Source organism: Notothenia rossii (assembly GCF_949606895.1).
Source record: "Notothenia rossii genome assembly, chromosome: 11".
Lineage (NCBI taxonomy): Eukaryota > Metazoa > Chordata > Actinopteri > Perciformes > Nototheniidae > Notothenia > Notothenia rossii.
Genome location: NC_136910.1, coordinates 13,786,536 through 13,800,134, shown reverse-complemented (window position 1 = coordinate 13,800,134; position 13,599 = coordinate 13,786,536). Strand labels below are relative to the sequence as shown.

At 39.9% G+C, this 13,599-nt stretch overlaps 1 protein-coding gene across 1 annotated transcript; it reads right to left on the bottom strand.

Annotated features, from left to right (window-relative positions):
* Positions 1-517: 517 nt before the first annotated feature.
* Positions 518-12,450, bottom strand: LOC307023935 (cadherin-related family member 1a). Its single transcript, XM_079657633.1, has 17 exons — positions 11,852-12,450; positions 11,400-11,495; positions 10,938-11,083; positions 10,795-10,845; positions 10,478-10,567; positions 10,226-10,312; positions 9,057-9,173; positions 7,882-8,025; positions 7,714-7,792; positions 7,519-7,619; positions 7,231-7,434; positions 6,852-7,004; positions 6,161-6,325; positions 5,586-5,653; positions 4,264-4,492; positions 3,401-3,655; positions 518-2,122 (listed from the first exon to the last, which is right to left on the bottom strand). Exons 1-17 carry the CDS (start codon positions 11,910-11,912, stop codon positions 1,604-1,606), a joined length of 2,565 nt encoding a protein of 854 aa, XP_079513759.1. The 5' UTR covers positions 11,913-12,450; the 3' UTR covers positions 518-1,603.
* Between the last annotated feature and the right edge of the window lie 1,149 nt (positions 12,451-13,599).

Sequence of the window (13,599 nt, the reverse complement as noted above, 5' to 3'; positions counted from 1 at the left end):
CTTTGTAGTTATTTATGATTTCTTCCACATTTTGAACTATGACTTATTTATATTTAAGTACTCGACATACATGTCATTTTTAATATATACTAAGTATAATAACTATTATAATAATAATAATAATAATATAATATAGTATAGTTATAATAATAACTAAGATTATACTAAGTTGTTGTTTTTTGGGAAACTATACTATGAATTTTTCAACAAACTACATTACTTTTTTATAATCTTTATATAAATACTATATGATGACTTTTCTTCATATCTTTGCATATAGTATACTATATTCTTTATAGTCATGACGAATAATGACTTTCTTCAACATACTACATACGTACATACATACATACTACATATATGCTGAGCCCCAGACGGCCCCCTCACATGTAAATATCACCCATGTGTGAGATCTGTTGTTTCTAAATGTTTTGTTTCTACTTTAAATTAATCAAAACATATTAAAAACTAATATAGCCTCGGGACAAAATGGAGCACAGACCACATTATTTTTTTTAATATTTATTCAAAATCAAGACAGTACAAAGACGGTACAAATGTTACTTCAAAGGACCAGGCAAGTGTTATTTATAGTGAAGATATATACTATTTATCTTCAAGATATTTAAAATGAAAGATATAGTCAGACACAAGGTATGGGTTACAGCAATTAAATCTATTTTATTTGCCTACATTTGAAGGCATTGAAGAGAAACATGGAAAGTAATACCTAAATGTTCAACATAGACTTTTTATTTCTATATCTATATATATACAAAAGAAATGCTGAAGCATGTTATGTACATAGTTATCTATTCTTAAAAATCTTGCGAAGTTGGATGGTTTCATTTTTACGATTTACTTGTATGTTATGTATTGCTGCAAGATACAACAGAGACATGTTTGTATCTTGTCATATATGCATATGTACATTTCAAATGTCATTGATATAAAAGCATTTTTCTAGAATTACACACTCAAAAGAATAACATGACATTGTTAGCTGTTTACTTTGAAAACCTACAGTGGCACATTGTAATCATACATACATAGCAACCTCTCAGCTTTCAGACAGCTGATGTAAAACAGTTAAAACATGAACTAACAGGTCATTTAGCACTTAATAAGAAGCAGTGTCATTTCTGACCGTGTCGTTCAGCTGCACGCTCTAGTGAGCAAGAAAAAAAAATGTTCAAGGATTTTTTCAGTTAAATCCTAAATCTGTGTTTAAAACACAATCAATTCATCTTTTCAGAGAGAGATGCAACTAATGTATACAGATTGAGTCTAAGTAATCCTCTTCCTGGTGCTTCTTACTGTTGAGACGATTAAATCTTCCTCAAGATGGCAGTGTGGTGAGTTATGTCCCACTACCAGACACACACTACAGCTCTCTTGAGACTGATGATGCCCACTTGTTTAATACCTCATCTCAAGACGTAAATATCTGTAAATCTTCTTGTTACACTTCTCTTACCATTCAGTCATGAATGATCTACAGGTAGGCCCGCCCTAATAGATCATCACATGCCGGAGACAACTTCCGGGCAGTAGAGAGTGACAGTAGTTACAGCACCTCAAACTGGGCGCTTGTTTGACAAAGTTAATAATTACTTTGGTTGCTCTCAACTATTTTCTGCTCAAGCCTCATTTTAAGTTCTGACACCAAAGCAGAGCTGAAATTTCCCTCTTTGAGCTGGCAATATTTCGCTTTTTTCATGGAGCCTTTCGACGCCAGCACACCAGATACTGTCGGGACCGCCCAAGGCCTCTCATTGGACCGTGTGTTACACGGGGGCGGAGGAGCGCAGGGGGGTGGAGGCCTCAGTCGGGGGCTGTTGTTTTTTCTATCTTGGTTGACTATGAGCAACTCATCAGGGTTATTGAATTTGACAACAGGTGATTTGAAGATCCAGGGCTTCTGGTTCCTGGTTCGTCTCTTAATGATGCGCCGTGCTGGCAGGATCCTGTTTGACTTTAAGTTGCGCATGAACATAACTGTAGAGATCAAGACAGTCACCCCTACCATTAAGCTAATGACAACAATTACCATGCCTAGAGCTCTCATTGGATTGTCCCTACTTTTCATTAAAAAGGCCGCCATAGGCCCCTTGAGAGGAGTCTGTGAAAGAGCAAAATAGAACAAATGTTTTAATCAAGTCCAAAGGACAGAATCCAAGCGTTAACTGAGCATTTGTTCAAAGCATGCAAGCATGAAATGGATGCGCAAAGCACTGACAGAGGAAGACCAAACAACAAGTCTATCAACAAAGTGATGCTCCCAAACTCACCCCTGTCTTCCTCCTGTCCTCAGCACAGGATGGCTAGTGCAGAGCTAACTATGCTAACACTAGGTGTTGGGAATGCGTCTGGCAGTGCGATGCATTAGGGTTTCTCTTTGGCATGTGACGTATGAGGGCTGAGTAAGAATGATAACAGCTCATGAGGTCAGAATGAAATGAAGTGCATGTTTGTTTGAGACAAATGGACATAGAATCCAGGATTAAATCCAAAGAAAAGAGCTCGTCTTTGTCACTTGAAAAGCCTTAGAGTCTGAGTCCTGCACAAGAAAAAACATTTTAAACAATTGTGTAAAAATCTAATTTCCCATCAATTTGGAATATTTATCAAAAAAAGAACTATTAAAAAACGTTAAAGAAAAAAAAAAGTTTATTGTTGTATTAATCCTTCAAAAACGCTCCAGTACTCCTTTACACAACATAACCGATGACAAATATATAGCGATCTTAAAGCTTTCATATATCCTATCACTTGGTTCTGCGCACCACTTTGATATAGCTACTCTCTGGGTTGATTCTGGACCGTTTCACTGAGTCACAGTACAGGATTGTGGATATGCAGGTTGTTAGTAAAATGAGGGAAGTGACAATGCTGAGACAAATTCCAAAAACAGTCAGCGGACGCTTGCTGAGGCCCATGAAGTATGAAATAACTCGGCCTTTGATCTGAAAAGCACGATACAGAAAACAGAAACAACACCAAAGACAGGGAGTCATCCATCATGCAGAGTGAAGGAATGGTAACAACATAAAGTAATGTGTGGAATAATGTAAATGACTGAACTAGTTAAAGGATAATGCTGCTGTTGTATTATATTTCATAATTCTTTGATATTTTTCACACAATTCATTGTTGGTTTTGGTCTCTTCGTAGGACTTGATGCTAATTATGACAGCCAAATAATTATCAGCATTTTCCTTTAAAGAATATGAGACCAATGAAGGATGATTGGCTGAAACAAGGATGATGAAATAGCATCTGTGTAGCATGACAACAATGCCTATTACCATATGTTAAACTGCTGAATCTACAGCTCAAGCTGCCTAAAGCTTGCAGTAGAAAGCGCTGTTAGCATGCTGCGCGTCAGAACCAGCCTTACCGCCTCAGTGATATCGATGTTGACAACGGTCGTTGTGCTGAAGGATGGAGAGCCTCGGTCCCTGGCCTGGACCACCAGAGACCACTTGCAGTCCTTCTGCTTGGTGATGTTCTGCACAATCTCCATGGACTTGATGTAAGGCTTCAGCTGGATCTCCCCTGTGTCTGCATTGATGTCAAACGCGTTGTCGGGATCTGCCATCATGATGGAGTATTCGATGACGTTGTTCGGAGACTCTGCATCTTCATCCACTGCCTAGAGAAAGTAGCAGAAATAACTTTAAATTGTTGGCTGCCAACAAATCAATGTACTTAATGGAAATGTGTTTTGCAAATCACAAAGCAAGCCTACAAGAGTATTGTGATGAAGGTGATGTACAGTGCATTTCATAAGGACATATACAGGAATCCTTCATTTAAAAATGAATACATTTTAGGACCTTTTTTAAGACCCTTTTCATACATTTTAAGAACACTTTACCACTTTAAATACTAACCAATCACATAAGCTATACACTTAACTTACACTTATATATGATAACCTACTTGTATTAACCAGTCAAAACAACAATACAAAAAATAATAATTGTGAATGCCATAAAAAAGTCACATGAAGTCATATTATAGTCATAGTATACCAACAAATGGCATACATGTAGTATAAATAACATGAAGGTCTCATAGTTAAGTACAATTGCTAATCCATGACATCAAAAGGTAACTGTTCATTAAAATCAGTCCTTTCAATGTCATTTTTGTATTATTTAGCTTTAAAGTTGGCACTCTTGGATGTCAGCAGGACCACAAACAGCTAGTGCCATATCGATTACGAGTAAAAGGGGGAAATGCTTTGACATGATGTACCTCCACTTTGACTGGTGTACCAATTATCATGGTCTTTTCCAGGAGTCTTTCATCAAACGATGGAGAGTGGTCGTTTATGTCGAGCACCGTGACAAAGGTTTCCGCCACGCTGTACTTCCCCTCTGAATCTTCAGCCTTGACGTAGAAGTTGTATTTGGACCTGACCTCTGCGTCCAGGCTGGTCCAGGGCTGCGTGGAGATGAGGCCTGTCGCCGGGTGGATGGAGAACCTGCAGGATCAGAGACGTTCAGACAGTGTATGAGTCATTCTGAGTCAAACACGAGCCAGGTGTTAACTAAGGCGTCTCAAAATTCACAGCACATGACATCGTGTGAAGCTCCACATGACTCACTTTCAAAGTACGATAAAAAAAGCAGATCCTTTCTCGCAGGAAACATGTTGTCAAAACATCCCCAATCCTCATAGAAATCATGAATACACAGTGAATTATTATCCTCTAATGTGTCTAAGGTGCTGTGTTGTTTATAGCTTATGAATGTTATATTTAAAATTCCTTCATTTCCTTCGAATGATTCATTATAATGAGTTACATTTATTTGTATGTTTTCTACCTTCTTTGTCTGTTTGCCATGATCCTTTAACAATTTGACTTCCCTCTCTAGTGATCAAAAAAGTCTATAGGAATAAAGATTGACACTATCTCCGACAATAATGTTGTGTTTCGTTGTCCTGAATATGTAGTATTTTGCCAACAATAGATAATCAATCACATAACATATGCATGTACAGTACTGGCTCGGGTTTGTGTTTTCGGAGAGCTATCTTATTCAACACCAGGCTTAATGCCATTTCCTTCAGTCACTTTTTCTTTCTAATTTTCCACTGTGAAAAATCACAAGTCGCCTCGAAACTGATAACTTTCACACAATTAATTTAACTCGCCTGCAGAGGAGCATAAATTCTCACTTTCCTTGCTGCATGCTGCCGCTGATGTAGCTCCAGCTGTCACCTTGCATGTTAATTGGCTCTCTCTTTATGAGACAGAGCAGGCTGCCTATTTTTAACCCGCCAATCCAATTAGGAGATTAGCCAGCATCTTGCAGCCATTTTAGAGTGAGCTGTTAGTGCTGCAGAGTGGCCAATCAAACTGTTGCCCTGCTTACCTCTTCTTTCAAAACAACAACGATGAGTCAAGACCACGTGTCCTGCTGGCCGAGCTTACAAAACACCAGCAGTATTGAGTTATATATACATTAAAAAAACAACTTTTAAGTCCTTGAAATGTGCTTTGCGGAAGTGCAAGAGTTCAATATCCAATCAGATCAAACCTAAACTGGCAGAAGTGACAGGTTTTCACTTACAAATCTGATCCTGATCCATAAATCGTGTATTTGACTTCACCCCAGGGCCCTGAATCTGGATCATTTGCCTGTTGGACAGGACAGAACAGAGATTAAAAACCAAATACTTATGGCACATTTAGTATATAAAGAAAACTGCACGTATGTTACATAATAATCGAATGAAAATGTATTCAAATTATCTAAATTGGGAAGCAAAAACTTAAACCAAGGTGACTGAAGGTTGTTCAGTTAATGTTCATTTGAATGCTGCTGGCTGAGGATAACCAGCTAGGGTCTTAAGCTCATGCGGGGGGGTGGGGCACACTATAAGTCGCTTCCTGTGGTGGGCGGGGAGGGAGGTATAGGTCAGCATGATTAACCTTGAGGCAAAATTAAGCCTTTGACATGTCGCCTGGTTGCAGTATAATGGAAAGGAAGAGACACGTGTGCCAATACTTCCGTAAATAAACCATCTGCCAACAACCTGCTTTCATCTAATGAACTGCATCGAGTAACATGCATGTATTGGAGCATGATGGATTATGTAATCACTTTGTTCAGGTTAAATCAGAGTGTAATTGTGATTGACTCACTGTCACAGACACAACGCTGGAGCCTCCAGGTGAGTTCTCAGCGACTCTGGTGATGTAATACTCGGACGTGAATTTGGGGACGTTGTCGTTGGTGTCCAGCAGGTTGATCACTATGTCAGCTGTTGCACTGAACCGCTCAGGCGTGTCGATCTCCACCGCCAGCAGCTGCAGAGAAACATATGCAGAGTGGGAATAAATCAGTGCTGAAATCTAATTGATCAATTTGATTGTTGACACATAAAACTTGCAGTTCTGTGATGCTGAAAGGCTCATATAACAAACTTAGATATTCCTTTTTGTTTTCAACATTTAAGGGTGATGTCAGAATCAAAAAATAATTCCCACACAAATATTTCACTAATAATCGCAGATGCTTTGCTACATTAAAAAAATAACAAGTCTTAGTGGCTTGTTATTGTTTTAAAATTAACAGCTAACCACTCTGATAATTCATACTTATTTATGAAGCTATCAAACTGTACACCCTTCTTTATGAACATCATTGGGTTAGGTGGATGTTATTCAGAGAAAACTGTCAATTTGAAGACATCATCTTTGGCTTTAAGCAAAGGAACTAATCAATTGAAAATACAGCCATAAGACTTAAAAGAGGGGCAGATAAAAATGAGCTGCAGCCACAGAATAAACATTTGTTCAATAATACATTATGTGGTCATATATAAAGTCAAACCTTGAAAGAAAGGGTTGGTCCCTTTTCATAGTCGATGCCAGATGTGTCTTCCACAATGATGGTCACCTGCGCTTCATTGAGGACCGTCTGGGGAACGACTCGCAGCACTCGACTCGGCCCCACCAGCCTCAGTCTGAACTTAGCGTTAGCTCCCTGCAAAGGGAGTTAGACAGCAAGAATTAAAAAACTTTGAAGAGCAAAATCAATATAGAAGATTCACCAGACCTAAGAGGATTTCAGCAAACATTGGTGGTGAAAGAAAGTGAACAATTTGAGCAGAAGTCATACAATTAGTTGAAGTACAGCAGGAACACACAGACCAATAGATCCAGAGGAAGGATTTCAATAAATCCTAAGGGAGATTTGGGTAAACATTTACCTGATCTGAGTCATTGACAGTGATCTTGAAGCCTCGGAGGATCTCCCCTGCAGGAGGATGCTCGTACATGGTGACCTCAAACTTTATCTGTGGTCCGTTCTCTCCATAAAAAGTCGGAGGATGGTTGTTGAGATCCACCACCCGGACCGTCACCATGGTAACGTCATATTCCTGAAGTCGATTGTCTGGTCCTAACTCAGACGCCTAGGTTTTAAAAAGTTAAATGCATTTAGTACTAATAAGAGTAGATTCAATTAATTTAAGGTGTTTAACTTAAACATTTTTTACCTTGACTATTATTTCATATAATTCCTTTGACAGCAGATTTGGATTAGTTGTCAGGGTGATGCATCCACTGGTGCTGTTTATGTCGAAGACACTATCACTGCCTGAAAGGTGATAACAGACATCTTATTAATAATGTGTCTGATAAAAAGACTGAAAAGAGAAGGGAAGATCGTTTTTCTAATGTATTGTTCTAACCGTTCATAATGGAATAATGTATCGGATTCGGGTTGCCTTGATCTCCATCTTTAGCGTACACAGTGAAAATCTCAGAACCCTGGAAGAAAGAATATTTATTAGTCTTATTTACTAAATCAGTGCCCCGATTCTCACAACTGGCGTGTGATGAATATGAGAAAAACTCACAGCAATTGAGACTTCGTAGACGTAGCCAAAGTAAGGGGTTCCTACGAAGGACGGAGGCATGTCCTGCACATCGAGCACATTGATGGTCATGGTGGCAGTGGAGGTCAAAACCTGGTGCTTCCCCTTGTACTTTCCCCCTCCATCCTGATACGACAAACAGTGAGAAAGAATACAAAGTGTATAATGTTTCTAGTAGATTTAGGATTGTTCTTTTATCCAAGGCAAATTATAATACAGAATAATGAACATGCACAATGTTAGATTGAACTTTTATGTGATCTCCGTACGTAATATGAGATATTGAAGTATTTTTGGGATAAATTATATACAGAGGGTTTGTTTTACATGATTGTATTTCCCCATGTTTTTATTCTGAAATTCTATGATTACAAGCCTCCAAAAGTAAATAGATGTCTAGCATGAAATGGTTGGTTTTTCTTGGCTATTACAAAGTACAATTAACACCACCAGCACTACACAAACAACAATGGATGCAGATACACATTTTTCTGCTAGGACAAAATGCGGCATTGTGTTTTATTAATTATATGTTAAACTGACTATATTGATGTATTTGATTGCTTTATCGACATTAAATATTTAGATATTTTATCATAGGTTTAACCTCTTAGTAACTGATTTGTAATCTATTAAGCTTTATTTAAAAAGTTGCCTATGTTATTCCACACACAGTGGAGTTAAGGCTAGAACAATAACCAGTAATAACCAGACTTCTAGCAATGGAGGGATCACATGTCAGGTCATTCACACTGGGAGCTCTACCACTTCACAAGACTTCCATTTATTTCACATACTGACACTGTTGCAATTCAGCAAAGTGTTGGAGAAAGCTTAGTGGTGACTGCACTTCCATGACCTTAGGCCCCCAACCAAGCTGCTTTTACTTTCCTGAGAATTGTTTAATGTGCAAAGCACTGCAGAGGTTAATCTCAGCCCATTTCAACATGTTGGTTTTCAGATTAAACTTGTTTAAAGAAAAGCTCTCGGAGAAATTGTGTTGGTGTCATTGATAAACTCTTCATCCCTTTTCCCTGCTTGATGTTGATTTTGAAAAAGACTAACCAACAACATAGATGAATCTAAAAGTTATTACTCATCCAAGCTGCTGCTCACAGTGTAAACATGTTTTTAGGGAGTCATGCGTGACCTCTCACCTTTGCAACCACGGTCACAAAGTGCGTGGGCGTGTTTTCGTAGTCCAAAGTCTCCCCAGGTTTGACTCTCAGGACCCCGCTGTGCCCGTCGATGGTAAACTTGGCAACAGCTGCGCTCTGATGATGTATAAAGCCGCATAGTTAGCAGTGTTAACAGTAGACAGTACATTTTCAACTGAATTTAGCAATCTAGCTAATTATTCTGCTTGCTTCTAACCAGTTTTAACCCTTGACCTACCTCCTTTCAACCTTGACTTTTTTTACACACTTTTGACACATGAACAGTAACAAATACTGTGCTTACCAATGTTGGCACGAACCAAACTTAAGCCCCTATTAAGCCTTCAGTGCCTTGCTCAAATGTAATTGAAAATGTAATCCACTAAAGTAAAACCGTTTCCAGACTGCTCTGGTATGAGATTAATCTTTCCCGGCACACACTGCCTCGTCATTCGAGTGCCCTTTTCCTCCCTCCACATGGCAGCACAGCCCTCATGATGTCAGCTCGACCTGCTGTCTCACCCACAATTGTTAGGGGCACAGCAGGCCAGTTATCAGTATCACTGTGTAGATAATGATTGTGCGTGGAGAGGGAATCAAACGGTAGAAAAACAGCAATACAAAATAAGTGTGAAAGAAATGCTGGCTCATGCTTTCAAATTTGAGAGCTGAGGGGATTAACTTGTTGGCAGACTTCAAAGAGCATCCTGGGGTATAGGAGTAGAGAAATCCGGAGATGCAGGCTAGAGCCGCATCTCTATACTTTATGTCATTAGACAAATCTTACAATCAACTCAGAAATGAACTTGAGGCCATGTGCATGGAGGAAAAAACATGACAATTTCCACTAATGTATTGCTCTAAACGCTGGCCTGCTTCATTTTGAAAGACATGTTTCCACTTAATACCAGAGTATGATGCTGTAGATGGAATAGTCTGAGCAAAACAAAATAAAAGCATGACCTATATGGAAATATTTCAATGTCATGATACTGTAACACTTTAGTGCTTCAATTTTCACACTAAGCTTCTACTGTCTTAATGACACTTTAGACAAACAAACCAGAACGGATCGTTTTAAGTCAGTAGCTAAATGTTCCCATTTAGCACTCCATTTTAGCAAGGCACAACCGTGCATCATCTGCATAAAAACACAGCTGTAGGTTCACCTGTAGGTAATAAGAGACGCTGCCTCCTGAGCCCATATCTCTATCCACTGCTTGGACTCTGTAGATGCTGCTCCCAGCTGCAGTGTCCTAGGGAAGAGACAAGAGATTTTATAAAAACAAACTTGATTCTCAATGGTTTGTTCAACTCACTTTGCAGATTAAGAGGTGGTTTGTGCCACAGAAAGACATTTAGAAAGGATTCATTGTGTGTATTGTGTTGTCTCGGGTGTGTTTATTCGATATATGCTGTACCTCTGGGATGTTGATGATGAAAGGCAGGTTTTGAAATTCAGGTGGTTCATCATTTGCATCAGTTACAAACACTCTAACTGTCTCAACAACCTGAAAGTAAAGTAAAACATGATTTAAAAAAGTTCGTTTTTATTACGCTAAACATTTTAGAGAGAAATAATGAACTCAAAGATTAGAAAACAATCATTCTACACATTTAAGTAGATTATCTCCTTAAAAAGACTGTAAACATGGCAGGTTCCTTCTATCACAGCACATATGTTTTCAGAGCATATAGCCTTTTAACAGAAATGTATCACAAAACGTAAAAAACGTACTTTATTGCGCCCGTCTGTTATGCTCACGAGCACTGAGACCTCATCTTGTGTCTACAAAGAAAAGATGAACATCACTTTGAGCCTCAGTGGGGACATATCTACAGCAGGTCTCTTCAAAACAAGTGACTTATCAACATTCCCACCTCTCTGTCGAGCTCCTGAACTAGAGTCACGTTTCCTGACTTGGACTCCACCCTAAAATATTCTTTGGAGCCCTTCTCAAAAGTCAGACCATATTGCACCGGATCATCCTCTGGATCTGTGCCATTCAGAACGTATATCTGTGTCCCTATGTGGGGAAAACGGCAAAGAAACAGCGATGACAAACAAAAACATGACATTTATTTCTTCATTCAAATCATGCAAATCCTTTGTTTCCATTCTTATGCAGTGTAAATGGCACGTCTAATAATAAGATCAGATGATGCCACACTTGTTTTTAGCCAGAAAGTGTTGATGTACGTCACGATCACAACAGGGATCCACTGGCACATCAATACCAATGTGATAATGAATGCGTTCACCTACGCATATAAATATTACACCGTTAAACATTGCCTCACACCGAAATGAACCAGAACTGTGATATTTCAAATGAGACTCACCAACTGGTGTATCCTCAGAGATGCTGAACAAGGCCATGTTCCCATGTGTACTGCTGGGTCCATAATCATAGAAATGTGGAGCATAGTCCAATTGCCCTTTCAAAAAAAACATACATTAACATGCAAGTTAATTGTGCAGAAGCAACTCCATATACTTTATGGCGATATATTTGTTCAATTTCCGATATAAATGCTTATGTAATCAACACATAACTGTTGCACTCACTTGCTACAAAGGGCAGGAACCGAAAGCAGGGAGAAGGAGGAAGAAGGGGGGCATGATTGAATGCATATATTTGTAGTTAATGTTACCACTATCACAACAAAGGCCTAGCAGCATGAGCAGTCCCCACTAAGAGGGACGTGCCCTCTTAGTGTTACAGGATTAACCAGATAAGAGCAAGGCAAGAAGTCTTAACCATACAAAGAAAACACACAAAAAAGAGCCTTACCCAAAGTGGAGTCAAGCAGGAGGAGAAACAGTAAAGCATGTGTGTTCTTTTCTTTCTTCATCCTGGTGGGGAGGCAAGGCTTGGCTGGCTCATGTGGAAGGCTTGGCTGGAGGTGAAGCGAGCAGCGAGCTGTCGTGCCCTTTCTGAAGGCGTCTCAGCAGCTCAGGAGGAAGAGGCTGGGGCAGATTCTCAGGCACTAATCCAGTGACGCATCCCTTCCCTCCTCTTCCACCACACTGCTCTCTCTCTCCGTTTTCTCCTGAAGAACTACTTGTCGAGGGGGAGAGAGTTCACACAATGTGGTGTGATCATCACACCTCAGCGTGATGGGAAAATGTACATGAAGCACGGCCTCTTTGATCGCCTAGAAATCAACGTTATGATATAACATACAAAGACGGAGGTTCTGAGTACAGTATGTTCTGGAGTTTACACATTGGGCACCTCAAACGTCCTTTCCGTCTAGTGTTTCTCTTTGTTGATGGTTCAGACACATGGCACATTTGGCTTCTCTTGCTGTTGTTTAAGGGTTTCAACAAGTCATTGGTCACACACTTCAAAACTCAGCTGCCCGCTTGCTCACCTCCACCCGACCACATCACCCCTATCCTCCATGACCTCCACTGGCTCCCCATCAAACACCGCATTGCCTTTAAAATATTACTTTTCACTTTCAAAGCCCTCAACAACCTTGCCCCCCCCCCTACCTCTGTGACCTCATCCAACGACACACCCCCACCCGTCACCTCAGGTCTGCTGAAGCTAACCTACTGCAGCCCATCAGGACAAAGCTCCGGACCTGGGGGGACAGGGCCTTCGCAGCAGCCTCCCCCACACTCTGGAACTCCCTCCCCAGCCACGTCAGATCCGCCAACACTCTCACATCATTCAAACAATCCCTCAAAACTCACCTTTTCACTCTTGCCTTCAACTCCTAATCAACTAACCCCTTGCCCTTATTCCACCTAGCTTAGCACTTTCTACTTTTGTTGTTATTTTGTTTTACTTGCTTGTAAGAGCTTTGAGCACCAGAAAAAGCGCTTTAAACATGTAATGTATTATTATTATGTGGCGAGTCCCACTGGGCTAAGTTTCCCTGTGGATGCTGTTCTTGGCAGCTTGGCAACATAGCCTCAGCTGCACTTGTGGATCTGTGATACGCTAAAAGACAGCTTTCTTTGAGATTTTGCTGTCCACTTTCTATGAATATTCTAGTGACCTGCACTCGAGACACAACACAAGGCTTTTAAAAAGAGTCACTATTGCAAGTCAAGATGATTTAAACGTTTAAAGGTCCCCTATTTTACTGTTTTCCCTCAATATATTATAGGTCTCAGATATATACAAATCATGTCGCTGAAGTGTTTGGCTTGAAATACCAAACGGATCATTGCAGCATCCCATAATCCCCTCTGTTTCAGCCCTGTTTCAGAAGTGCTGATTCTCTGTCTGTTACTTTAGATGAAAATAAGGAGCCACTCCCCACGCCCCTCTGAGAGATATTTGGTTAAAAAATAACACATTGGTGCTCTAGGAGGAGGTTCAGGTGATAAGATGGGGGGGGGGGGGAGTTACCTTGGGTGGTGATTGGCTAATGTTTACACGATCCAAAAAATCGTTATGACATCATAAAGTGGCCAAAATCTGATCAGCTCATTTTCAGACAGGTTTTTATATAAATGGATCAGGACAAAAAGTGAGCTAATCTTTTTTCCTGAAACTTTCAGAATGTCTTTACACAGAGGGGA

What these genes read in the sequence shown, in the direction of transcription:
- LOC307023935 (XM_079657633.1), bottom strand. Translation starts at nt 11,912, where the DNA reads ATGAAGAAAGAAAAGAACACACATGCTTTACTGTTTCTCCTCCTGCTT. An exon ending in ACATTATTCCATTATGAACG is followed by an intron (nt 7,620 to 7,713) that starts GTTAGAACAATA and finishes ATCACCTTTCAG; the next exon opens with GCAGTGATAGTGTCTTCGAC. An exon ending in GACCAACCCTTTCTTTCAAG is followed by an intron (nt 6,326 to 6,851) that starts GTTTGACTTTAT and finishes GTTTCTCTGCAG; the next exon opens with CTGCTGGCGGTGGAGATCGA.